The sequence below is a fragment of the Ophidiomyces ophidiicola genome, assembly GCF_022830035.1.
Source record: "Ophidiomyces ophidiicola strain CBS 122913 chromosome Unknown scaffold_9, whole genome shotgun sequence".
NCBI lineage: Eukaryota > Fungi > Ascomycota > Eurotiomycetes > Onygenales > Onygenaceae > Ophidiomyces > Ophidiomyces ophidiicola.
This window is the reverse complement of record NW_026054649.1, coordinates 513,728-540,517: the sequence shown is the minus strand read 5'-3', so window position 1 is coordinate 540,517 and position 26,790 is coordinate 513,728. Positions and strand designations below refer to the sequence as shown.

General features: G+C 48.6%; 8 protein-coding genes across 8 annotated transcripts; 6 read left to right on the top strand and 2 right to left on the bottom strand.

The window, feature by feature from the left end:
• Nucleotides 1-1,355: 1,355 nt before the first annotated feature.
• On the top strand, nt 1,356-2,817 carry kes1 (Oxysterol-binding protein 4; the record flags this gene model as incomplete). Its single annotated transcript, XM_049252135.1, has 4 exons — nt 1,356-1,424; nt 1,485-1,810; nt 1,866-1,920; nt 1,975-2,817. The coding sequence occupies 4 exons, from the start codon at nt 1,356-1,358 to the stop codon at nt 2,815-2,817; spliced, it is 1,293 nt and encodes a 430-aa protein (XP_049109018.1).
• A 417-nt stretch (nt 2,818-3,234) lies between these two features.
• On the bottom strand, nt 3,235-4,306 carry LOZ57_003080 (uncharacterized protein; the record flags this gene model as incomplete). The annotated part of the gene is made up of 3 exons (XM_049252134.1): nt 3,235-3,695; nt 3,759-4,095; nt 4,160-4,306. 3 exons carry the CDS (start codon nt 4,304-4,306, stop codon nt 3,235-3,237), a joined length of 945 nt encoding a protein of 314 aa, XP_049109017.1.
• Nucleotides 4,307-5,689: 1,383 nt separating this feature from the next.
• On the bottom strand, nt 5,690-8,393 carry DEF1 (RNAPII degradation factor; the record flags this gene model as incomplete). The annotated part of the gene is made up of 2 exons (XM_049252133.1): nt 5,690-8,046; nt 8,108-8,393. 2 exons carry the CDS (start codon nt 8,391-8,393, stop codon nt 5,690-5,692), a joined length of 2,643 nt encoding a protein of 880 aa, XP_049109016.1.
• A 710-nt stretch (nt 8,394-9,103) lies between these two features.
• Nucleotides 9,104-10,378, top strand: LOZ57_003078 (uncharacterized protein; the record flags this gene model as incomplete). Its single annotated transcript, XM_049252132.1, has 1 exon — nt 9,104-10,378. One exon carries the CDS (start codon nt 9,104-9,106, stop codon nt 10,376-10,378), a length of 1,275 nt encoding a protein of 424 aa, XP_049109015.1.
• Nucleotides 10,379-11,079: 701 nt separating this feature from the next.
• Nucleotides 11,080-11,683, top strand: LOZ57_003077 (uncharacterized protein; the record flags this gene model as incomplete). The annotated part of the gene is made up of 2 exons (XM_049252131.1): nt 11,080-11,122; nt 11,316-11,683. 2 exons carry the CDS (start codon nt 11,080-11,082, stop codon nt 11,681-11,683), a joined length of 411 nt encoding a protein of 136 aa, XP_049109014.1.
• A 1,209-nt stretch (nt 11,684-12,892) lies between these two features.
• On the top strand, nt 12,893-14,752 carry LOZ57_003076 (uncharacterized protein; the record flags this gene model as incomplete). The annotated part of the gene is made up of 1 exon (XM_049252130.1): nt 12,893-14,752. The coding sequence occupies one exon, from the start codon at nt 12,893-12,895 to the stop codon at nt 14,750-14,752; it is 1,860 nt and encodes a 619-aa protein (XP_049109013.1).
• A 1,965-nt stretch (nt 14,753-16,717) lies between these two features.
• On the top strand, nt 16,718-17,984 carry FBA1 (Fructose-bisphosphate aldolase 1; the record flags this gene model as incomplete). Its single annotated transcript, XM_049252129.1, has 4 exons — nt 16,718-16,825; nt 16,891-17,001; nt 17,062-17,364; nt 17,424-17,984. 4 exons carry the CDS (start codon nt 16,718-16,720, stop codon nt 17,982-17,984), a joined length of 1,083 nt encoding a protein of 360 aa, XP_049109012.1.
• Nucleotides 17,985-20,007: 2,023 nt separating this feature from the next.
• On the top strand, nt 20,008-22,949 carry LOZ57_003074 (uncharacterized protein; the record flags this gene model as incomplete). The annotated part of the gene is made up of 2 exons (XM_049252128.1): nt 20,008-20,085; nt 20,190-22,949. The coding sequence occupies 2 exons, from the start codon at nt 20,008-20,010 to the stop codon at nt 22,947-22,949; spliced, it is 2,838 nt and encodes a 945-aa protein (XP_049109011.1).
• Nucleotides 22,950-26,790: the final 3,841 nt, after the last annotated feature.

The window sequence follows — 26,790 nt, the reverse complement described above, 5'->3', positions numbered from 1 at the left end:
ACCGGAGCCCATCCCTGCGATATCTCGTCTTTCTGGCCTCGTTCTGATGTGTTAGCAGACATACTAACGCGGCGGCAATGACTCATACGAGCCGCCTCGTCTGTTATTCCAATGATACAGGGCATAGCACACAGGGGAATACGAATCTGGCGTCTTTAACCTCGATTTTCCGCGCTGTTTCCAACTCTTTCTCCTGCATATTTCCACACCATGCTGTTTAACATCGACAACAGGATGAAAAATCCGGATCGAGTCTTTGAGGGTGAAGGCCTGAAACTAATTTACGAGTTCTTATTTGATGGTTTCGCAGAAAAGAACTCCTTTCGTGGAACATTGACTTAGAGTGTGGCTCTCAAGAATATTTTCAGAATTGCCTCTTCTTCCCGAGGAATTTGTCATTCTGATAGACGGGCTAGGCTGTTTACAAGGGTCTACTTCCATATCATGACGTAAATGCTACAACTTTAAGCGGCAAACGGTCTTTATTCGGGTCCAATACCTCTTTGAGAAGTATCACTGGTCATACTTTGGGGCTCTTTCATACATTATTACCTTTCTTACAAAGTGAATATCTGATAGACACATTCTGATACCCAGTCCAACATATTCTTAGGGCGACTATGCAGCATTCATGTAAAACTGACGGTGAAAATTATACTATAGTCTTCTTGATTCTGGATATTCTTTCTTCCTGCTTGAATGCATATTTTCTATGGACAACTTCAAACTTTCTACCTAGCTTTTGTGAATAGCTCACCATGTAAAGACGTAGGTGACGAGCAGAGCCAAGTCCTCATGTATGTGTTATAGCGACCAGTTTGTCTTTTCGAGCTAACATTCGATAACTTTGGAGGTATTGGCCCTTTTCCATACTCTGATATACTTGCGAGAATATGTAGCTCCTCCATGTAACACAAACAGTATGTATATGCTCATCAATAAGTGGCCTAAAGTTACTCCTACCCCTTGGTTCATGGGGCAACGGATTTCTATGCAATTTCAAGTTTGCATCGGCGCAAATAGGCGAGAGTAGACACTTGTGGAACTGAAGGAGCATACACAAGATTCGCAATCTCCCTTCCACGCCTTATGCCTTCACCGCCGTTCCTTTGTTTATCGCGTGCCCTGTGGGAATTAACTTTAGTCTGGGCGGTGACGTCGAAATTTATTGATCAACACACCAACTCCTTCGCCCCCAGATTGTTCTGAACATTACATCTTCTGAGCTCCTACGCCAACGTCCTCGAACACAGTGTATGTTATTTTTATTTATTATTCTTATTACTGATTCACGTCTTAATTCCTCATCTAGCCCCTCAATACCATATTCGGTCCCCCCCCGCCAGACTCAAATAATGTCCAACCCCGCTGCAGACTCCGCTGTCCCCGCGGCCAGTCGAGGATCCTGGTCTTCTTTTTTAAAGGTCCGGTGATTTCTACCCCATAACCATCAATAAAAACGCGTTGCTAAGCTTTCAAAACAGTCCATTGCCTCGTTCAACGGTGACCTATCTTCCCTAACCGCACCTCCCTTCATCCTCTCTGGCACCTCCCTTGTGGAATTCTCCACCTACTGGGCCGAGCACCCCGCGATTTTCATAGCCCCGGCACGGGAACTGGATCCAGCCAAAAGGGCCTTGCTAGTACTGAAATGGTTCCTCAGCACCCTGCACCAACAATATGCCACACGAAGTGAAAAATTAGGGAGCGAGAAGAAGCCATTGAATCCGTTTTTGGGAGAGCTATTCCTGGGTCGCTGGGAAGATGATGGAAATGTTGGGGAAACAACCCTATTCAGCGAGCAGGTTAGGTGAGTGTACGGTCCCCTCTTTCGGGTTTGGCATGTTTACTGATGCGTTTGATAGCCACCACCCGCCTGTGACAGCGTATTCAATACAAAATGAAAAACACCGTGTTCAAGTAAGCATGTGATGTTTCATTCTGAAGACTATTAACGATCTAATGCACTGATAGTTGCAAGGATACAATGCCCAAAAGGCCTCCTTCTCGAGTACCATCAACGTCAAGCAAATTGGCCATGCGCTCTATTCTATTCCCGTTCCAAACTCTGACGGGACTGATCGTGAAACGTATCTGATCACTCTACCATCACTGCACATCGAATCATTAATATATGGCACACCTTTTGTCGAATTAGACCGCTCAAGTCAGATTGTCAGTTCTACTGGTTATGTTGCCAAAATTGATTACTCTGGTAAAGGATGGTTGAGTGGGAAAAAGAACACCTTCAGCGCAGTATTGTACCATCAAAATGACGGAGAAAAGAATCCCCTCTACACTGCCGATGGCCAATGGTCGAAAGATTTCGTGATCAAAGAGGCAAGGGGTAAAAAAGTAGAAGTTGAGAAGTACAGCGCTGCGAGCACTAAAACCACTCCACTCACTCTGGCCAAACCAGAAGATCAAGATATATTCGAATCGCGTCGTGCGTGGAAGGATGTTGCTCGAGCCATCGAACGTGGCGACATGGATGCAACCTCAGTCGCAAAAAGTAAGATCGAAAATGCCCAAAGGGAGCTTCGCAAGGTAGAAAAGGAAGAAGGCCGAGAATGGGACCGACGATTCTTCAAGCGGGCAGATGTTGGTGATGACGAAGTGTTTAAAAAGCTTTTGGGCATGTTAGGCCTCAATGATCCCGCTCCCGTGGCTCTTGAAAGCGATAAGACCAATGGAGTATGGAGATTCGATCCTAATTCCGCGAAGGGCGCAACTCCTCCGTATTATGCAGTGGGAGGCCAATGCTTAGGCCTTGAACAAGCTCCCGGTAAAGATACAGAAGAAGGGAATAGTTTGTAAGAAAGATACTTAATAATTACCTGCCTTTCAGCATCTTGGTATTCTTGTTGGATTTCGGTGTATTGTCCGTTTTATGCGGGCGGCGGGTTCATCACCTTTTGGGTCCTGACAGAAGTATAATTGGATTCTATTTCCCAGTGGGCAAGCAAGAGTTTCGGAAAAGGCTACAGATGAGTACTACAGACTCATAGATCCCTGTTTGATCTACTCTACAGAGGTGCCCGTACCAATTCAATAGCATGCGAGCCTCTGGTCTTCTTTGTTTCGTTCAGAAATCAGTATTCGTGTATACAATTCCCGTTTGTTGTTCCCCACGATATTTCTAATGCGGTAGATCGGAGGAGATACATACAATGTTTCAAATCAAGAATTTAAGAGAACTTTTTTACAATAATAGTTTCTAGAAAGGCGGGAATGTCATCTATAATCCCGCTGTGGTTCCTGACTCTGCAGTGAAAACTCATTCCCCTCAACATTCGACTCCATATCATTTTCATTCTTATTCCTTCGGAAATTTTTTCTCTTTTTTGCCTTTTTTTCCTTTTTGGGAAACTCACTCTCTGGGCCGACGAGTGACTGGCCTGGATGAATGACGTTGAAAAGAAGTATGGCAATAAACATGGTAGCAGCATCGAGCACATAAAAAGCGGCTTCGTTTTTAGAAAGAGGAGTATCGACGCCCTGTGAGTATTCGCATAGCCGAAAAATAATGCGTACAGTGATCAGAATCAATCCAGCATAGACACTGTAAAGGAGGGGACGCCAGGGGTAAGAAGGCGGATGGATGGCATCGACGAAAGACATTTTATATTGAAAACGGAGGGCAAGGCCAAAGAAAACGAGGATGAAGAATTCTTGCACCGCGATGCCTCCAATATCTAGTACCAGTTGACGTTAAAAAACATAGAATGCACACGATGATGATATAAGGAGTGACTCACATAGATATATGCCTATCTTCACTAATTTTTTATTATCCCCTGACAACATACTTGCGGCAGAGCCTTGTACCAAAAAAGCAGTAATATCAAGGAGAACGAATATTAGCGTGAGTTTCTTCGCTGTGATGCCAAAGCACTTCTTTTCGGGCAAGAAGAAATATATCATGCGTCCCAGCACCATATAAACAAAAGCATTGAGCCATAGAGGAGAAAGGATAATAAGAAGCTGCGATGGCACGAAAGGTCCTAGGGATCGCAAGTTCTGAGTGGAATAAGACCGTAGCGCAAATCCGAGAGTCTCCCACGCGGATGCCATGATGATAACCCAGCAGAACTTCTGTAGTATTTCAAAACCGCTCAGCTTCAGGATATACTATATAAGAAGGGCCGGTGGGTCATACCTTTCGAAACATGATGGTTTGGACGATATGGGTCACCGTGACAATGAAAAAGAGTACTGCAAACAGTACGGCCGCTGGAAATGACGGACAGTATTGCCAGGGGACATTTTCATCGTGGAAACTGACATCTTCACACTTATTGGTCATTGCTCTGTCTGCAATTAATTAGGTATATGCTAGCTCCAGCGGGCTTAGAATAGAGAACCAGCAGAAAAAGAGCCGTAAGGAACAGAAATCACGCTTCCAGGCGGTATTCTCAAAGAAAAGAACAAGAACAGTTAAATAGAAAAGAAAGGTCGATGAACAAGGGTGTCAGCGCCAGCAATACTGGTCATCTTCGCTTGAGCAATTTAACTGCGCATTGTGCTGTGCAGCCATTGTTGCAGAGCAGCCAGCCCATGCCAGGCAACGACATTCTTTTTATCTTTAAGCGTCTATAAAAAGCACATCCGGCGCCAGTGGAGCCAGACACGCCGTGATCAACGCGCCTCATTGCGTCGTAAGTGCGGTCTTTGTAGCGCAGTCCAGTCCCAGAGCTGACTTGCTATGTAACTAAACCACACCGATGGCACCGTTCTTTGCTTTGTATTCTGGACGAACAAGGCTGAGCAGCGAACTCAGCGCCAATGCCTCCATACCGTTTCAAACACCCTTGCTGCGGGAGTCATTCTGCAACTCTGAGAGTTTGAGCGGCGGGTCTCTTGATTTCTCATTGAACGAGCCTGCGCACAAAAGCCGAGACAGTACGGTCGGTACCTACCGTTCGCTTCCCTGGCCGTGGGGACGGGAAAAGCGAAATTTCGCGGGCCCTTCAACCGACCTGCATCAAGGACGGACGCAGTAAGAGGGGAATAAGAGAGCGGAGAAAACTCAAACATCGCTTGTGGCGCTCGGACTGGCTGGTGGCCTCTCCTTGCAGCGTGGACGAACTGTCTCGCAACTCGTATCGGCTACGCAACCAACTTACGCAACGTGCCAGGAATTAGATTTAGGATGAATTGAGCTGGAGCTGGAGCTGGAGCTGGACGTTTCTGCGGCATAGAAATCATGAAGATAAATATTTAACTTGCGAGTTATTATCATTCCATTGAGACCAGACATCCAGGAAGCCAGGCAATTTCTCCAGAATAAACAACAAATGAGTAAAACTGGTAGTGGTACACATTCCCACTGGGCATTGCCACAATAAAGAAACAAATCAAGCAAGAAATGGCAATAAAGGGGCATAATCCCATGCAGAACAAAGCATGTCAGAAAAATCACATCATATTTTTTGTTATTGACTGTAAAAAATTCCCATCCCACCTTGACCAACAACCAGAAGAGAGGACTGGAAAGAGATCCATCAGTATCAAGGAAAGATAGAGAGGGGGGCATTAAGACAAAAGAAGTTCAAGATGAGCCTCGCACAAAACATCAACGTTCATGAATGAAGCAAAATAGGGATAAATCATAGAGGTAAAAGAGATCCACCGGGAAAAAATGTTCTCCTGAACTGAGAAGTAAAATACAACAGCCCGGTTGACTTCTTTAATGTCCGTAATTGCCACCCCACCCACCACCACGCCCAGTGTTGCCGTAGTAGTTGCTGCCAAATCCGCCACCATAGTTTCCGTATCCTGCGGCTTGATGATGGGTTTGAGTAGCTCCAGTCTGGTGGTGGGTACCCAATCCACCAAGCCCTCCATATTGAGGATTCAGATGAGGGTAATTGCCAAAAGCCTGCTGGCTACCTTGCTGCCCGGGGACGGGCGGCAGACCAGCTTGACTGCCGGCGGGTTGGGTTTGGGAGTTGGTGGCATCGGAGCCGGGCCTGTTGGCATGAGAGACTGATGGGCTTGGTCCACCGGCTTTCGATGTCTCAAATGCTTTGGGCCCATCGTCACCACTGACTGGTTGTTGAGAAGCTACCGGCTGGTTCTGATTAAACCCAGATTGTGCCCGCCCGAAAACGTCAGGGATACCGCCAAAAGCGTTGTTGCCAGTAGACTGCTGACCTTCGCCAGGTTGGGCAGATCCCGTGCGGCCATAGCTAGCATCACGGGCAGGAACACCTTGGCCAAACCCTCCCGCATTCGCAGGGGATGAGGAGTGTTCATACGAGAATGCGTGTTGCGGTTGCCCATACATTCCGCCCTTTCCACCATAAGGGGCATACTGACTGCCATATCCAAATTGGTTGTTATGGGGCAAGTAATGCTCTTCGTATCGTCGAACGTCGTCGTACATAGGTCGGTTTCGCCCATACTGGTGTTGCTGTCCCATTTGGCTGATATAAGTGTTTGGATAGTGAGGGTTTGAGTAGTAGGGATATCCATAATTGAATGCCCCGTGGCCTTGTGCTTGGGGCATATGGGTGGGTTGGTTTGGCTGAGCCTGTCCGGGTAATGTGGGATTTGGGGTGTTTTGGCCACTGTTGGTAGCCTCAACATGTCCGTAGCGCCCAGGGGCTTGGGAAGAGGAGGGCTGCACCGGTGCATCAATCCCAGCGGCACCAAAGCTGCTAGTGACTCTTTGTGTGGCGACTTCTTGCGGTTGACCGTAGCCTCCATAGTAATAAGGGTTGCGAGACTGGTCATTAGCATAGAATGCAGAATAATCAGCACCAGTGGTGGCTGTAGCCTGAGACGGTAAGGTGGCTTGATTAGAAAATGGTTCCTGAGCTTGGGGATGTGCCTGAGGTTGAGACTGGGGTTGCGGTTGTTCAACTTGCTGGCCAAAGGGGTCGTATGGTTTTTGGGGTTCTCCATAGCGACTGAAGTCATTGAAAGAGGAATCTGCGGTGGTGGATGGAACTGGAGGGAGACCGGGAGCAGCACGGGGAGTAACTGCTTCCCCGGATACGGGGGGTCTGGTCGAGGGAGGAAGAGAGGCGCGGGGAGCGATTGGAGAGTGTTGTGGGGGTTGGGGCCTGGTTTCGGCTTCTTCCCTTTGCTCATCAATATCAACATCGTCCGCCGATCCATTCAACCCCATGCTGCCAAACTGAACAGCTGCACGATCTACAGCATGATTTCCTGGCATGACAACTGCCTCTTGTTGATCCAGAAGACGACGTTGAAAATGTGAGCGTCCGGGAGTGGTTTTATATGCCGCAGTCGGTGCATAGGGAACTGCTGGGCGAATTTGCTGTTCCTGAAGCAGTTGTTGTTGCTGTTGTTGGTGTTGCTGTTGTTGGTGTTGCTGGGCGTGGTCATCAATCGTATTCATGGTGGAATCAGTGGCCGATGGTGGAGGTACTTGGGTGGATTGTTCTTGGGGTTGGGCGATTTCTTCCTTTTTCTCCATGACAATTTGAGGCACTTGCGCTTCAGGCACTGCAGCTTCGGAGGTCTGTGTTGCCTCTGCATGGTTCCCATCTAGGGGTAAATGGGCTTGATCGGTTGACGGTACATCCACAGCATTTTCGGGCACTTTTTCTGCAAGTGGCATTGCAGCTGGCGGCGGTGGTTTTGTCTGGGGAGCTGGAGTGGGTTTTGCAAATAAACTAGCCCATCCTTTCTTGGTTCCTTCTGGAATCAGACTGCTTTTCTGGGACTGCTCAGCTGCAGCTTTCACAGCATCCTGAACAGGCTTGTCTGCAACTTCCTTTGCACCTCCATCAGCTTCCCACGAATCTGCTAATACTGGCGAGACCTCAGCGACCTCAGGGACATGCGTAGCTGGCCTCTCCGACCGTACTCCGTTAGGGTGGGATCCTCTGCCACCACGGCCTCCGCGTCCACGTTCACCGCGGGCACGCCCACGGCCTTCGAAACTACCGCGAGTGCGACCGCCACGGGAGGAGGGAACTGCTGGTTCGCTTGGAACGGGCAGCGCCTCTTTGGGCTTAGTTCGAGGTCTATCAGCGTGTTTCTTTTTCACTTCACCCCATTGTGAGACATTGCCTGGAAAAAAGTAGCCTATCAGTTACTGTAAAGATGAAGAAGCAATGAAAAGGAAAAAGACCTTCGGAAATACGCTCAATGGCGATTTCAAGGACTCCATCTGCATCTTCTAAAGCGAATACCAGATCCTCGTCTGTCCAGTCCGGAAACAGCTCCTTTATCATGAGCAAATTGCTGGAGTGTTTCTTCTTCAGCTGGCCCAATTCCCCCTCATCTTCATACGATGGCGCTATGGTGTTTTCTTGGGGTGTTGACTTTGATACTCTAGCTCCACCGCGACCGCCTCTGAAAGCACCCCTGCCACCGCGAGCTGAACCTCTGCCACGGGGAGCATGGGTCTCAGACATTGTGTATATGATAAGCGAAAAATTGTACGAAGAGTAAAGAGAGGAGAAGATAGGTAAGCGGGAGCAGTAGGGAGGCGTGTCCGGAGGATGGGTCGTGTGAGCAACTGGATGCGAAGGGAGATTTTTTCCGCGTAGCCTGAAGACAGCTAGCAACAGCACGCAAGAAACAAGCAGTGCTCCCTATGACGAAGGGCAGGCAAAAGAACTCAGCGCAGACAGTTGGGTGGTAGCACAGGAGAAAAGAAAAAGAAAAGGCACAGCTTGAAAGAGAAGCGGGAGAAGCAAAAGGCAGATCGAAGAGGAAGAAGTTTGAGGATCTGGGAAGGCGACTTTCGCGTTTCGTTAGCGGTACCGCTAGCGGCGGACAATACGTAGATCTGCACGTGAAGTATCTATTGTGCCGCCCAGCACTGGTAATACCGATACAAGCGGCGTCCGCAAGCCCCTGCAAGTAGACAAAGGCGGTTTTTCGCCTTCCATGCCAGCTGAAGTCGATTTGACGCGGCCAGCAGGTTCTCCCTGCAGCCTTCTCAACAGCTATCAGGCTCCGCCAGGCGTTGGTACCGGCTGCAGCGAGCTTCTTGCGTATGCAGGGCTGGACGTTGGGCTGACTCAGGGCCTTTCGTTTGGCTTGCTCTCTATCACGTCACCTGGATGAGCTGGGCATCTCCGATCAGCCTGTCCTCCTAAAACACCCTCATGCCGCCAGAATGAAGATCATCAGCTCTCACGCTTTTAAGTTCCTCACGTCGAACATCCACCCTCCACTCCCTCGAACTCCACAAGAGTCCCGGCAGCTCTTGTCCGTGTTAACGTCGTCATTCCGTCGCCAACTCGATCGCGAGCATCCTCCCGTACAGCCATCAGAACCACAAACACCTGCTAGATCTGCCAGCGGTGGCCGGAGATCTGGCAGTTCTGTCAATGCAGATCAGCATATGAGCTCGATATTGAACCATCCGCTCTTCAGTACCGTTCCTCATCAGCAACCTGCCCGGAAGCGGGGTATCGAAGCTCGTGGCCAAATTGATACAAATTCAGCAACTGAAGATATCGTTAGCACCCTAGACCGTGCTATCGCTTCTGGCACTGCTGATACCAATGTCCTACATGATTGTCTCTGTCGACACCGGCTCCGACTAGAAGGCCTAGCCCATGGCGTGATGCGTCGCGAAATGAGAGATTCGACCCTTGGTTCTCGGATCACCTCATGGCTTTCGTCTGCAAATAAGCAATCACGAGCCGATTTTTTCCGGAACCAGCTGACCATCCGCTTTGCAATGCCATATATGGTCAATGAACGCTACAGGTCGGAGGTGGTGAAGTGGCTTGAAGAAATCCGTCAAGAGAACCCATGCACTTCTCAGTCAACGGCGCAGTTCGAGAAATTGCCTCAGTTTACCGTGCTCTACGAGTATGTGTATGCTGAGAGCAAGTATGGAGATGGCATTGTTCCAGCTCTACGTCTTTTCACAGAATGTTGCCACCTTCCCACACTGGAAAACACCGATGATACGCTTCCATCTTATATGTTATTCGTTGCGTCTCGGATAGCACAATGGATATGTCGCCTTCCTGAAACAAAAGCGAAGGCAATTCCTATAGAGTTATACGATGCCTTCACGCTGTTATTTGAAGGGGAACCGTTTATTGAATCGAGGAAGTTTTTTTGGAAGGCCATGCTTGCGCTTCATCATCCTATTCACCCTAATCCCGAACTCGCTCTCCAGCATGCAGAGATGCTCTCTCGCGACAACATACCAAAACGCCGCAATCTTTCCTTATTCATACGAATGTATCTTGAAGCCACGCAACTTTGTATTCAACAAGAAGAATATGTCAGGGCATCCTGGCTAATGTCTATCACAAAGGACCTTTTACCAGCCCAAGAATCGCCTCACCCCAAAACATCCAGCGCGGGAACACGAGAGCACCACCTAGGTTCCACCCTCGGCGATACATCCAACGGCTTACTTCCAACTTGAGATACCGAGCTTGAAGATCCTATAGCCCAGAAGGCGTGGACTTTGGATGCTCCCTGAAATGCTTATCAATGACTTCACACACAAGCTGTCATTGGCACCACAGGGGTGCAAGAGATGCACAGCATGCATTGTATGCATAGTCTGCTGAGCTTCTTCCCTACCATCCCCAGAAATTAGCCCTGGGGGCTGCGCAGAATGACCCGCTTTTCTCAAGCCCTGTGCGGGTAGTGCTGCCATAACCTGTGAGCATTTCTTCGATGCAAAAAGCACCGATATGCGATGAAGCCTCGGGATATATTCCTTTTGCGTGTGTTGTATGGCCTAAGCCTGGCATGCCACTCCTGCCGTTGTGTATATAGTTTTCATCGTCCAATTCTCTGGCGTCTTTTGTCATCAGCGGTGCTTGGCAGCCACTGACCATGTCACGAGGCGAATAAACGTTAGTGCCGGTGTTAAGCCTGCTTTTGCGGCGTTTGCATCAGTAAGCAACAACCGCTGCTTGCGCACCTCATCGCTCGCGCAACACATCACATCCACCAACCTGTTTCGATCTCCCATCTCTTACCTCTCTGGCAGCTTTATTATCCACAAATAAACTGAATTTGACTTCCATATTTCCAATTGAATCCTTCTTGAGCTCCGTATCATATCGCGCGCATTGCTATCCCAGTTAGGCAATTTGATAACATCATCTCATAAACATGTCTACTGAAGCCACTAACGGGGCCTCGACTACTGAGAAAGGTATGTTCATCGCGGTTGCCACATGGTTTTAATTGCCCCCCTTGATACTTTTTAATATTGTAGCTTGATTTGCTGCCCTTGCATCCTTTCCACCCAGTATCGCAATTGCACCAGATGTCGCGATACAAACGCGCATGATATGTATCTTTAGATATTCCATTTAGTTTCTTTTTGTTAATTTTTTCTTGTTTAGTCCCAGCACCCGACGTCGAAAAGAAAGAAGACGCGCCAGCTTCTGAACCAGAAAAGCAAGTCGGTGACAAACGCGACCTTGGAGAGACTGCCCCCGCTGAAGAAAACGGGACTGTCACCACCGAGGCGCCACCTGAGAAGAAACAAAAGACTGGCCGTGGCAGGAAGAAAGCTGAAGCAGGAATTGAGAAAGATGCTGAAGCTACCCAACCTGATGGGGTGTCTAAAGTCACTGAGGAGGCCAACGGCACCAAGAAGCGCGGACCCGGCCGCCCAAAGAAAGCCGATGCGAAGAAATCACAGAAGACTCCCACGCCACGGAGCGGCGATGGCATTGGCAGCAGAACTCGAAGCCGGACAAAGGCGTGATAAGAATGATACCAATGAATATCAATCTGAGCTAGCCGCACACCATTTGAAAACGCAGTTTTATATTTTTCTTTTCGGCGAATATTTACAGTCTCAGCGACGATACACCAGTCCCTCACCAGCGGTTCACGCTTTTGCACACTACCAATACGTAGTTCAGATAGTCGAGAGACTCATTATTGTATGAGTCTGTGCAGTTGATGGAAGCGAAAGTGAGGCGAGATGCAAATTCCAGCTAAATCCGGGAGTTCATACGTAATATGAGGTCGAAAAGTCGATTTTCTAGGAATCACAGAGCAGGATAATTTGGAAGATCCTTGGTTTAGGTTGTTTGTATGTCCTACGGTATCCTTTGGTCTTTGTTACCGTTGTTATTAGCCTCTGGTAAACCCCAAGCCTTCCCCTCCAGGTACATTTTTATACCTTATGTTTCAAGTGGAATTGCCAGCAACTTGGGATAATTTCGAAAGTAAACGAAAGCAGATCAACGGTGTTGCTATCGCGTTTCCGGGATCTCGTCAGCTTTCAGCCGCCAAAATCCTTGCAGGATATGTATGTACTCTAGACAAGCGTAGAAAGCGACGGAGACGCCATTGTTAAATCGGAAATCATACCGAGATGAGGCGGCCTGGCCATTGCGCACCAGAGCGTTCAACTGGCTTAGTAGTTATCCAAGGCATCCAGCGGATCCAACAGAATTACAGTGACACAGCACCTGAATGAGACCTGAGGTGGTTGTTCGTGGAAATGACTTCTCGACGCCTCTCAAGAGATTGCCAAAGTTTTTACGAGCGGCTTGCGTGTCTGGAGGTTTAAGCTCTCTCAGTGCGGCAAACTATGTACATATCTTACATACTTAACTACATACTATGCAGCAGACGCAGGCAGATCAATTAATACGGTGATTGCTAAATTCTTCATCTGCCTCTTTTTCCACCCGTGTGCTGCATATCTTTGTTGGAGCTTCACTCCCACAGCCGTCAAATTGTCACTCTGCTCTCGGCATCAAACCTCCGCTGAACCAAAAACCAGTGCCGCGAACCGAACACCCCGTCCAACCCCACACGCTCGTGCGGCTCGAGGCACCGAACGGAACTGAAAATCTACGAAAGAGCCTCAGTCAGTGAGAGATACATGCCATTGCTCGGTCTAGGTATCCAACTTTGCGTCCTTGGGAACATGGACGCCTGAGTTCGCGATTGCTGTCTTATGCCGGAAAAACCCGCGACCATTGCAGCATACGCTGCTGGGGCCTCTCTTGCGGCGATCACGCTCTTCTACGTCTTCGGCCCCAATTTCACGATCGATGGCGATGAGTCCAATATTAGCGGCAGGAAAAAGGGCATTGTTGGGCTCTCAAATCCGGCGAACGACTGTTTTATCAACTCTGTGCTTCAGGCCCTCGCCGGCTTGGGAGATTTGCGCATTTATCTAATTCGGGAATTACACCGGAGAGAGCTAGAAGGGAAGGAAATATATGACAGTTTGCCTGCTGCTGAGGATGTGCGCCGAGGGCGGTCTCCAGAGGTTGTCAAGCAGATGCAACTGGCTCCAGTGACACGGGCACTCAAAGAGATGCTGGATAGTTTGAACGAACGGCCAATCTATCGCAAGACTATTTCAGCTCGTGGTTTTATACTTGCGCTGGAGAATGCATTCCGCACACGGATCAGTCGGAATCAGCAAGACGCGCATGAATTTTTGCAGATCGTTGCAGAACGATTGTGCGATGAGTATCATGCCGGTGCTCAAGCTCGAAAGAGGGCTGCATGTCTACCCACAGCACCTTCGATAGCGTCAGGCGCGTCCGCTACCTCTGAGATAGACTCGAATAAGCCGCAGGATACTATTTCTCGCAGCGCGACCGATATTGAGTCTGAGAATGAGTCATTAATCAGCTCGAGGTTAAAAGAAGCTAGCAAAGATGACTACGGGTTTCCACTTGAAGGCATGCTTGAGTCGCAGGTGGAATGTCAATTCTGTCACTACAAATACAAGCCAAATCGAACGTCATTTGTCAACCTTACACTCCAAGTGCCTCAGAAGAGTTCGACTACGCTCAGTGCTTGCTTTGATGGGCTTCTAAAGACGGAGTACATTGACGACTTTCGATGTGATAATTGCCAGCTAATGCATATTCTGGATCTGAAGCTAACAGAGCAGGTGCAGTCTGCAAGCTCTACCCAGGATCAAGAGGCTTTAGAAAGGCAGATATCAACGCTTAAACAAGCCATCAACAATGACCCAGAATCTCCATTAGAAGGCATTACCACGCCTGATGCCCAAAATGCGCCACGGCGAAAGATAGCACGACACATGAAAATCACCGAATTCCCCAGGGTACTCGCAATTCACTTATCAAGGTCAATTTTTGATCAGAGCGCTTCAACCAAGAATGCGGCCAAAGTTTCGTTTCCAGAACGCTTACCTTTAGGCAGCATTCTCGACCGAAAATGGTATAGGCTACTCGGGATAGTCTGCCATAAAGGAAGCCACCACAGCGGGCATTATGAGTCCTTTAGAAGAAATCATGTCTACGCGCCTTTCTCAACCCCCGATACCTTTAGATCCTATGCTCAAAGTCGAACAGCCAGTGAAAACCCGTCCACCATGCCTAGCCCAAGAGTCCAAGCCCTTCACAAGGCGTCCAACGTGGACTTGAGCCCATTGACCACTTCCTCTGAAGCCGATTCGTCTTCGGGTTCGACATCTAGCAGCTCGTTACCCACAGCAGCGTCACCGTCTTTGACCCAAAGAAGTCCACTTTCTCCATTATCTTTGGACCGACAGCCTTCCGTAGCTTCCTCCAATCGGACAATACCACGATCGTCGCCTGCGGTGCTGGGTGCTTCCACCCGACTCGACACGAGTTCCCGAGGGAACAGCAAATCATCGGCAGGCGAGGGGTCGCTTTTCCGACGAAAAAAGCGTCATAACGAACGCTGGTGGCGGATCAGTGACGAAAAAGTCAAAGAATGCAAGACGCAAGATGTCCTGGGGATGCAGCGCGAAGTGTATTTGTTATTCTATGAAATGGAACGACCCGGTGATGACACAGTCATGCCATGATCATGAGAAAGGTTTTTTATGGAAAAAAAAAAGATATAGATTCAGAATTTAGGCAACATACCGGTGGATATGAGGCAGGACTTCTATTCTCCTGTTTGGATAGATGGGGCTTGCGTAGATCGGAGGCCGAAAAGAAAATGGCATCATTTCCTTTCCAACGTCAACAATGGTTGACGTTTGTGTTTTTCATATTATGTATTGCATTCCAGGCTATAAGGATAATTTCAACACTAGGTCTGTTGTATTTGAGCTCCCAATACGGGTGAACTTGTCTATTTTTGATAAGCTGATGGTTGTTGTAGAAAACATATATCATAATGTGCGAACTATCTGATAAATCTCTTTCTTTTGCAATACAGCAATCATCGGTCCTATATTCATATATATTAAGAAATCAATTCTCGATTTACCAGGATTCACAGTTTCTCTCCATCCAGGCGAAGCCAGTAATTCGGGCACATGTTGAGTTATCAAGGGACGAAGTTCGGCGTCGCATATTCTCGGTGTCAATCCCTACACTTCGCACTGAGCCTTTTCGCTGTATTCAGCTTATGGCAAAGATCTGCTGTGCATGTGTAGGTAATATCTTCAAAAAATTCTGGGGGATCATTCCTCTGCAGGCCTGTGGGTGCCTTGAAGCCAACCTTTGTTACAATCAGAGTTTTATAGAATACAAGATTCAAAGTTCTCAATACTCAAAGTTCTTGGATCTGTATGGTCAAAAAACAAAAGAAAAAAATGTCATCTTCTTTTTGGTGCTTTGTCTTATGAAAAGTGCCATCTTCACCGTGGCGGCTTTCCCACCCTATGTTGAACTGCGATGATATACAGACCCATAGCGCCTGTATTCTTCTTTTTCAGCGTAAGGTCCGACAACAAACTCACATATCACCCTCTATTTCCTCATTTCTGCCTGAGGTCCTGAACATCTTGGAAATCTAGTAAATCAATTCTCATTTTATCCTCCTCTATCCCTGAGCAATTCTGAGACTCCACGGAACCTTTCCGAAGACGTCAAGTGCTTCTTGAAGCCTTCACAACATTTTCTAGTCATCCATCACGCATGTTGGCACATTATCTTGAAGGAGCACGATGTTCAGGACCTCGGGGGTATATGTGAGATCACAGATGCCATAAAATCTAAGGATTACTTCTCTTTAAGCCTTCACTTGCTTTCCGGGGCTGTTGAGGGGGCTGCCGGACATGGGTGCCCTCGCTCCTTCATAGGATGCAGCCGCTGAGTTGTAGACGGCATGTTAAGGGCGCTAGAGTGACGTTCCATATCACTGCTATAATATTCTCAAATGCACACCAGCAAGATATCGTGAAGGCACGGCGGCTGGACGGGCGGTGTTGCAGTGAACCAGGCACGCGTATTGCGGGGAATTTCGGAAAGGCAGCGGAATTGGAACTGGTCGAAGTCGCCTCTGCCGTTGCTAAGCTTGCGTCCTGGTCACGCTCACTTTTAAAATCCTTCTTTTTCTTCTCGTTTCTTCTTCTTTCTCTTCTTCCTCACATACTCGCTCTGAGATTTTCCTTGTCGACCACAGTAGTTACTCCGTACAGCGCGGTATGTAAGGCTCACCCCTCCATCGTGCCGCCAGCCGAAACTCTCTGTTCGGTGAACAGAGTTTCCCCTCTCTTTGTTGCTGGAAATCGCTCTTTTCTAATCAATCTCTTCCAAACCAGCCCCTCCTCCCTCGAATTCGAAATCAACTCTGCTCAATTCCAGTTAGCACCCCGAATAATAACGTAGGTGAGTGCGTTCGCGCCGAGAATACGACCGCAACCACCCCTGCGTTGGAGATCCTGACTGCCCCTCCTTTTGTTGCTTCCGAATCGCGGGGTACTTTATAAAGGCGCTCAAATCTCTTCACTCACTAATTTTTATTTCTCACTTGGCTCAAAAGGCAGAGCCTGACTAACAGTTGTTATCATTTTTAGTTTCTGCAATTAATTGGCAAAATGGGTGTTGTTGACGTCCTCACTCGCAAGACCGGTGTCATCGTTGGCGACGATGTGCTGAGACTCTTCGAATACGCCCAGGAACACAAATTTGCCATTCCTGCCGTCGTGAGTATAGAATACCACATTGTGGGCTCAGTGCGAGAATATAGGCTAATAGTTGGCTGGTCTAGAATGTCACCTCCTCCTCCACTGCCGTCGCAGCCCTTGAGGCTGCCCGCGACAAGAAGGCCCCCATCATCCTTCAGATGTCCCAGGGCGGTGCTGCTTACTTCGCTGGAAAGGTGATTCAGTTCTACCATTGTCGTCTACATATTGAGCAGAGAAGCTAATATTCTATGCAGGGTGTCGCCAACTCCAACCAAGAAGCCTCTATTGCTGGTGCCGTCGCTGGCGCCCACTACATCCGCAGCGTTGCCCCAATCTACGGCATTCCTGTTGTCCTCCACACTGATCACTGCGCTAAGAAACTTCTTCCATGGCTTGACGGCATGCTCGATGCCGATGAACAATACTTCAAACAGCACGGCGAGCCATTGTTCTCCAGCCACATGATCGATCTCTCGGAGGAGACTGTTGAGTGGAACATCGAGACCACAGCCAAATACCTCAAGCGCGCTGCCCCAATGAAACAATGGCTCGAAATGGTAAGTCTTTGGGCTCTGGGTTTCGTCCTTTTAAATAGAGAGCTAATGAGCTTGAACAGGAAATTGGTATCACTGGTGGTGAGGAAGATGGTGTTAACAACGAGGATGTTGATAATGCCTCTCTTTACACTCAGCCAGAAGATATCTTGAACATCTACAACACTCTCTCCCCCATCAGCCCCTACTTCTCGATTGCCGCTGGATTTGGCAACGTCCACGGTGTCTACAAGCCTGGAAACGTTCGTCTCCACCCCGAGCTGCTCTCGAAACACCAGGCCCATGTCAAGGCCAACACTGGCTCCAGCAAAGACAAGCCAGTCTTCCTCGTCTTCCATGGAGGTTCCGGCTCTTCCAAGGAGGAGTACCGGGAAGCCATCAGCTACGGTGTTGTCAAGGTTAACATGGACACTGATATGCAGTATGCATACATGTCCGGTGTCCGTGACTACATCCTCAAGAAGAAGGACTACTTGATGACGGCTGTCGGTAACCCCGATGGCGACGACAAGCCCAACAAGAAATACTTTGATCCCCGCGTCTGGGTCCGTGATGGAGAGAAAGTCATGTCCGCCCGCACCCAGGAAGCTCTTGATGACTTCAATGCCTCCAACCAGCTGTAATTAAATAAACTACCCATTCTCGCAATGTTTTCAAGATGGAGACTCTGTGTCAGTAAAAGAACCCCATTGCAATTCATGGCGTGTTAAAAGATGAAATGAACATATTTTTTTTCCTCAGGTGGCTTTGGTGTTGATATGTGGTCATGTAACTATCTAGTTGATTAAAAAGCAAGAGAAATGAATATCATAAGTGTCACTACCGAGTATGGAAGCCAATTCCGGCGTCCCTGTGGCTGTTGTTGCGAAAAAAGGTGCATCGGCTTGCCTGTTACATAAAAAAAGCGATTATGAAACACGGTTAACTAACAAGGTGTGTGGAATGCCGGACAAGTCAAACGATAACTCTGTCTGAAACAAGACGTAGGAGGCCCAGCCAGTGTGAAAGAAAGCACAGGCTGAAACGGCTGTTTCCGTTGGACTCTTGTGGGCGCCTGCGAGTAAAGAAGGATGGCCGCTGTAGCCCAGCTGCACAATCGCCTTTTCGACGCGTCGAGATACCCTCTGGGCTTGAGTGGGATCCGTGTCTCACGGTGGATTCCGCAGTTTCCACTACTACTACTGTTCCAACGGCCAGCATCTCCGCCCGTCCGGAGTCGCAGGTGTGGAGGCCATGGGTAAGCAAACCAACGGTGATTCGCGAACCGTCGATGCTTCCGGAATGCCTCAAAGGCGGGAATCCCACGCTCTCCGCGGCACGATGACGAAAGGGACAGGGAACAGAACGCGACGGCAACCCTGCCGTGTCTCATCATCCATGCCCACAGCGATCGGGTTGGTAGGGCAAATATAATAATAATAATAATGCCGATGCCTGGAGACGCCCTTGGCAGTTGTTTGACAGCCCGTCACGTCGATGACGAGCGACGAACGGATCTCCGTCCCGACGATGACCGCGGCCGCCCTCCCCCCCATGTCACCGTTCCGTGTTATCTTGTTAAAACGTATGGTGCTGTAGATTCCGCCGGGGGAAGCGAGGGAAAAAAAATGAACGGCGGATGGCGCAAAAACGCCGCTAGACCCGGACGTATGCAATCTCGACTGCGGCCGCTCTTCCACCTGGCGGGCCTTTTTCCTTTGTATTCCCCCAACGACGGGCGCTTGGGGGGGAGCGCGTAGTGGGTCGAGCCCGAGCGAGAGCGCAAGAAACGCCACGCGATGGAGCGGGCGGGCGGGCAAGGGTTTGGCGGTGCTGGGCGGCCCCCTGGGCGAGATGTTCCATTTTTATTTCGGAGTGGAGCGCGATAGTGCCTAATAGTGAGTTAGCCTCCGGGGGCCGTTCTTACGTACGCCTCGTCTGCCCGCGGGCCAGCAGAGAGCAATCCTGTGGGCTGTTCTGCTCGGGAACAGGATTGCTGCTGGGCCCAGAACCTTCTCTGGTGATCGCTCGACCGACGACGCTACATTAACTAATGAACTAGTTAGTTAGTTAGTTAGTTGCTGTTGTTGTTGCTGTCGTCCACCTGCACAGCTGCTATCTCATGCATCTGAACTGCTCTATGCTCTCTCTGCTTCTATGATGAACCGGGTGATTCAAGGTTAAAAGGTTTGGTTCCTGGCATCCAGAGCATCACTCGCTAGCTATCAGCCACCACGCACGCTGAAGTCATTCGCTGGCTCTTTGTCTGGATCGGTTCCCGATCACCGGATCTTCCTCCACCAGTCCACCACGCTCGAAGTCCCGCCTATTTTAATTAATAACCCACGGTGTCCTGTACCTTCGTTTAAAGACGACACCCCCGGAGTCTCACTGCCTCTTCGCATTTTTTACCTACAGCTGTCATTTCAAACACCTGACTGTCACCACGGCGCTCGCCAGAACCTACGGCTGTGACAACAAACCAGCCGATCTACAGACCTAATACATAACTAATCGAAATATTTCCAGATTATGTCATTTTCGTGGGTTGGTTGAGCAGGGCGTGACGTAAATCTGCAGGGGGCCTGAGTCGTTGGAAAACCATCTGATCAAGAAAAAAAAAGTGTGCGGCGAAGAGCGTGCTGCCAGTCGAGGAATTCCACCACGATGGAAAATTTAGTTTTGCGACAGACATCGTCGACAGACAGATTTTTAAAGTTGCTTGAAGACCCCTTTCAGTCGGCGGTAAGTTTGCTTTCTTACCTTGGTTCGAGTCGGGCACCCTACCGTTAAATCGCCAAATATTGTGACCAGTTTGAGGGAGAACTGACGTGAAATCGCCTGTATAGTTCCAAGAACGTGCTTTCTGGGCATCTTTAGGAACGTCGTTAGGCACCACGCTTGGCCTAGCCCTTCTTTTCTGCCTCTTTCGACCCCGAAATTCAGTAGTGTATGCGCCCAAGCTGAAGCATGCGGACCGAAGACATGCACCGCCTCCCCTGGGGAAAGGGATATTTGCGTGGATTACGCCCATTATAAAAACAAAAGAAGCTGAATTGGTAGACAAGATTGGCCTGGATGCCACGGTATTTTTGCGATTCACCCGCATGTGTCGAAATATGTTTCTTGTGTTGAGCCTCGTGGGTTGCGCGATTATGATTCCGGTAAACGTTACTGGGAGCGAACGTTCCATTTCGAAAACTGCCAGTATATTCTCGACGATGACCCCGATGTATGTCTTCAGCTACAAGGCACTGTGGACGCATATCGCCCTTGCTTGGATTTTTGATGCTATCGTGGCTTTTTTCCTATGGCACAACTACAGAGCCATGGGCAGGTTGAGAAGAGCGTACTTCCAAGGCCCCGATTTCCAACAAAGTCTGCATGCTCGAACTATCATGGTGACGCATATTCCATCGTCGTATAGAACGGACGAGGGGCTATTACGACTGACAGACGAAGTGAACCCAAACGTCTCTATACCCCGTGCATCAATCGGTAGAAATGTGAAGGAGCTTCCGAAATTGATACGGGAGCATGAAGTGGTGGTCCAGGAGCTAGAGGAGGTCTTGGCTAAGTATTTTAAACACCCGGATCGCCTTCCAGCCAAACGACCCACCTGCCGACCAAAGAAGGAATTCAGAGGTGAAAATTCGCCGGAAAAGGTCGATGCAATCGACTATTATACGGTCCGTATTCGAACACTGGAGGCTGAGATTAAACATGTTCGGGAGTCTATTGACAAGCGCAACGCCATGCCGTACGGCTTTGCCAGCTGGGACTCCATTGAAAATGCCCATATGGTGGCATATGCGGCGCGAAACAAACACCCACAAGGCACAGATATTACCCTTGCTCCACGACCCAATGATATCATTTGGGACAACCTGGCTTTAAGTAAAGCTGATCTCCGGAGAAGACGAGCCGTCAATATTCTCTGGAACACACTTCTCACAGTGATATGGATCGCGCCCAATGCCATGATTGCTATTTTCTTGACCAATTTAGCACATCTGGGGTCCGTCTGGAAAGGTTTCCAGACGTCTCTAAATGCACACCCCAAAGTGTGGTCTGCCATTCAAGGTATTGCGTCGCCTGCCATCACCTCGTTGGTATATCTCGTCCTCCCTATCATTTTCCGCCGTCTGGCAATACGCGCTGGAAAATCAACAAAATCTTCTCGAGAACGCCACGTTCTTCACAGTCTCTACGCATTCTTCGTATTCAACAATTTGATTGTCTTCTCAGTGTTTTCTGCCATTTGGGGCTTCATTTCCACTGTGATTATGGAAACCAACAATAAGAAGAGCGCCTGGGAAGCAATCACTGCTGGCGGATTTTACGTAAGGATCATGATAGCACTGTGCAGAGTTTCCCCGTTTTGGGTAACCTGGTTGCTCCAGAGAAATTTGGGTGCTGCAGTTGATCTTATGCAACTCATCAACATGGTCTGGACCTTTTTTGCCCGTAAGTTCTTGAGTCCTACCCCAAGGAAGGCTATTGAGTGGACCGCGCCGCCACCATTCGACTACGCTAGTTATTTTAATTACTTTTTGTTCTACGCAACAATTGCGTTCTGCTTTGCATCACTGCAGCCCATTATACTTCCTGTCACTGCCCTCTATTTTGCAGTAGACTCGTGGCTGAAAAAGTACCTTTTGTTATACGTCTTTATTACCAAAACGGAGTCCGGAGGCCGATTTTGGCGCGTCGTTTTCAACCGTTTGATATTTGCCCTTATTCTCGCCAACTTCATTGTCGGACTGGTCGTGAAGGCTAGAGGCACTTGGATGATGATCTTTGCTCTCGTGCCTCTTCCTTTCTTGTTGATAGCGTTCAAGTGGTACTGCAAGAAGACTTTCGATGACGAACTGTTGTATTACCATCGAGCTCTCCCTACGGACCCGGAGTCCAGTGAAAATGGCAAGGGAGGCAAAAGAGCTGAGGAGCGTTTGAGCTCGAGATTTGGGCATCCAGCTTTGTATAAACCTCTAACGACGCCCATGGTTCATGCCAAAGCAGCAGATGCTCTTGAAAAATTGTTCCAAGGCCGTCAGTCTGCCAACGTCGGTGCAAGTGATTATTCCGATATCGCGTTGCATAGGATGTCCCCCACAGATCCCGGGAAATCTTCCGAGAGAAATGACGCTCCGTTCGAAGTTGTTGCCGAGAACCAGCTTGATTTCTCCTACTTCAAAGACAGACCGGATTTCCGTGAAGAGTTTGGAGGAGGCATCTACGGCCGCCCCGATGATTTGATTTCTGAACGCTCCCACACGCCAATGACTCTGCTGGCTGGTGCTGGGTCTCCTGGTTACTCTCGATCTGGCTCGCCAGCACCTTCGCAGCGCTCGGTGACTTTCAATGGCCCTCATGGACGATACCCGAATATTTCGGACCATCCAGCATTTCAGTCATCGGACTCTAAGCCCTACACGTTTTACAAGCAGTCTAACGAGAGCGAACGGAACCTATTAAACAATCCTCAAGCTCCACCGCTGCGATCCTCAACCGACGTCGCCTCTGTGGATAGATGGCAGGCGGACGCACCAACCGGCTATTCTACACACCGTACTGCATCTCCGTACGAACCATTTCGACCTCGCTAGCTATGTTGAATGATGCCATTTCTCTTCGTTTGAAAATATCTTGCATTTTTCTGGAGAATCTTGTTCATTTTCTTCTTCTGGTCTCGGAGTATATTGGAGCCTATTGCTGTAGATAGGACTGGCTTATGGGTGCATATATCGACCCCTTTGATGGTATTCAATCCAGGTGTTTGATAGTCGAGACAGGTTTTCATAGATTGGACTGTAACTAGAGTGAAGTGTCGACCACATAACATAACAGAGCAAAGCATAGAATGCGATCCTGGTTTTCATACATACCATATGGTCAAGCTTTTACATACATTTTACGAAGTACAGAGTATCTCTGAAGATAAGGGGCTTACGGGGCCTGCTTTACACAGTACTTCGCACTCTACATTGTATTCCAAACATCTCATCCACCGCTCCTCTGCATCAGCGGAAGATAGTCTGCTTTGAGGCGGAGTTTGCTTTGAGCCAAGAACATCAATCACCTGACTGCCCAGTTGGGCAACCACAACCTCGCTCGCGTGCCGCTCGCTCCGGTTCTCCTATTTCCTCACAGGCGATCGTGAGCGAAGAGCGCCTTCGGCTTCACGCATGGTACACGTGGCGGGGATACACGGAAGCCAACTCTTCCTTGACCCGCCATCACCCCAAGCAGCAGCATCGTCATCAAATACACGAGTTCCCGGATAAATACAACTTACGCTGCTTCCTTGTTGTGGTGGGGCTGCATGGAATACTCACGGCGCGCGCGGATCGTTTTGGCAGTGGACTTGGACTGTTTTGGGTAACCGGCGTCTCTAGCTACAGCTACTGTTACTCTTGTTACATTACTCGAATCACGACTGATCAGGCGGGCGGCATCGTGCATAGAAGCATCAGTTGACGATCTGAATTCAACCTGCGAAGGATGTCGTGGTATTCTTTACTCCCGGAGAAGCTTATAGCATTAGAAGCATGGCTGATACGATTTTTTGTAAGAAACCACTCCTGCATACCCATGCCGCTTAGCCCCCTTTCGTGCTTCCTTACACCAATCGCTACTATGTAGATCATCTTGGGACTCTTGACGATTATTCCCTGGGCTTTCATGATTCTCTACGATATCCTCTTATACCTATGGCGGGCCACAACGTATGAGATCCCCATTATAGGGGGACGAGCGAGGGGTAGACGGAGACCTATTGCACCCAGCCTGAGCGAGAGACCAAGCGGGAGACGAAGAGCGTTTAGTCTAACGGGTACGACATACGATGGAGCCCTAGACGGCACCCTGGACATCGGGCGCGACAGTTCTCTGTCCTCTCCCGCCCTTTCGATGTCGAGCGAGGGCATTGACATTGAACGCGAAACCGACTGTATTGAGAATTACAAAGAGATGGTTGACTCCTTGGACGGAGTTAGACAGAGAAAGGTAGCGTGAGATCTCTTCGCCGGAAACCGGGCCGCTTCCATCCGTCCAGCGGTCCCCCCATTCTGCGTGCGCCCCCTGTGTCGACTACCCACGCGAATAAACTAAGGCATGTTCTCCTGATACACCACCTCCCACGATTAATTTTGGGTTGCACAGCATCATCCGACTTTCGACTCTTCTTCCCAGCCTTACAGTCACGATATGCAACCTGCCGGGGCAAGCCGTAAATGTTGGGCTCTTTGAATGAAAGGTATTTAGAATGTTCTAGAAATTTTTTTATACCAGAAGATATCATCTATCATTAAGGTTGATACATATCCCAATTTGAGCTGTTCACGTAATCATGTAGCTGACATACTTTCTCACCCTAGAATATTGGAAGACAACCACGAATTTATCCTAGGTGTAGCCTAGAAAACAAAGCTTTACACGTATGCTTTTCTTTCCACTTTTTTTCTTTGTGGAACATTTTCTTCCATTTTCTGTCACATCAAAATGATTTCATTTTTACCAAGTAACAGCATGTTACAGAGTACTCCGTACACCTAGCACTTTCCCCCAATAGCAATCCAAAATTGATATTTCTATATTCAGCTGGATATAATGGTGGGAGTTACTAATAGGAACGCATATTTCTGCCTTTTTTGTCCACAGCCTACGTCTCTGCTGTCAGCCCCTGATAGTCCTATTTCTGGGTCATCAATATTTCCTGCCCGGGGCAAGGGAAAGGAGCTGCCCAACTTGAATTAAGTAGGACGAACAATGCCTGAGACGATAAAAATACGGCTTAGCAAGCGTTATATTGACTGATAATGCTACCCCTAAATGCCACTGTGCTGGAAGAATTTGCCCGAGCCTTAACACGTGTGCACACCTTCGCAACACATGTACGGACTCCTTGACGCGTTCGGCCTTTCAAGAGCCTCATCTGCGGGATACCTTTATTGTTTCTTAGTCTCTCGGGGTTAAACCGGACCCACGGCGGCGATGGCCTGCAGCTATCCGACCCTGGCCTATTGATTGTACGACTATGGAACCTTTACTCCTTTGCATCACGCTTTCAACCGGGCATGAAAATACGAGCGAGGCGAGTGTGAGGCCAAGACTGGCCTTGACAACTCATGCGACGACTTAAGACTATATAAGCAGCCCTCAATCCTCTTTGCTTACAAGATCGCTACTCTTGGGGTCTATAGTTAAGAGAAGTACTAGAAAAGGCTACAAGTTTTAATTGTTTTAGTCTCACAAATCAACACAGCAAATATGAATACAAGAGATGAAAGATATCGATGCTGCTTTTCAGGCACGCCATACGGCGGGAATATCCACCGCATGCCATCCCAAGATTTCAACGCCGCCCTTGGTCAAGCCCAGCATGGAATACAAGGCCACAGCTGCATGAACTGTCAATCCGCTCCTCGCACTCCATCAGCAGTGCCGATGAATTGCCCTCCGCGATATGAGGGAGCACTTTCACATAGTGGCAATGGTGCAAATAACACCTTAGACCTTGTACGAAAAACGAATTTAGCGGTGTCACTAGCAAATCACAACGTTAACCCACGATCGCAAGTTTCGATTATACATCCAATGATGTGTTCGGATGGAACGTTTCCTTTGGATTTCCAGACCCCAAAAACCATTGAAAGTATTAAACTGCTAGACTGTAAGAATTCCCACACGCTTTTCTATAGCTTTTTAGGTTGACGACAGTTATTAGCCATGCAAATCGATCGTATCCTTCGAGATTACAGTATTCCATACGATATGCACTCGCTGCTTAGAATATTGGCATCTTCAGGTATAAGAGCATACCCCGATACTGTAAGCTCAGCGCGCTTGAGGCAGGCGAAATTGCAGTTGTTGTTCGAACGTTTAGGTGCAACAAGGGTGATCGAAGAAGGGGGTTTTAAGAAGACTTCTTACTAATGACGCGGCACATTTTACTGTGACTACACGTATATGCCAGTTCCTGACTCCAGGGTCATATCCAGCGTTTAATTTACTGTCTGGGCCTTGCTTTACGCTCAATTCTAATACCTGGAGCAGTCATTCCTCCATTTGTTCGGGAAAGTGATGCTTTCTCGTCTCACACCGTGTCCTGATTCTTGCATTTCTTCTGGTTTCATTGGTGCCACTCTTCTTCATCATATAAGACAGTGTTATAGGTCGTAGATGGTTGTCCTGAGTTTCTTTTGCTATCCCTCGGGTAGTTATTTTCCTCGAGATCTTCAATAGACAATAACTACTAACTAAACTCCAATGGTGAATATTTCTTTGTCAACGAGGCATATCCACCCATCACCCGGCTTCCTGAACCAATTAAAATATTTTGATATGCGTGATTTTTTCCCTTCTTCAGATCTTTGTTTCCCGGTCTTCGAAGCCCCAAGTCTCTGCCACGCTAAGCCCAATCGCGTGACGCCGCCCGAACCCCAACAC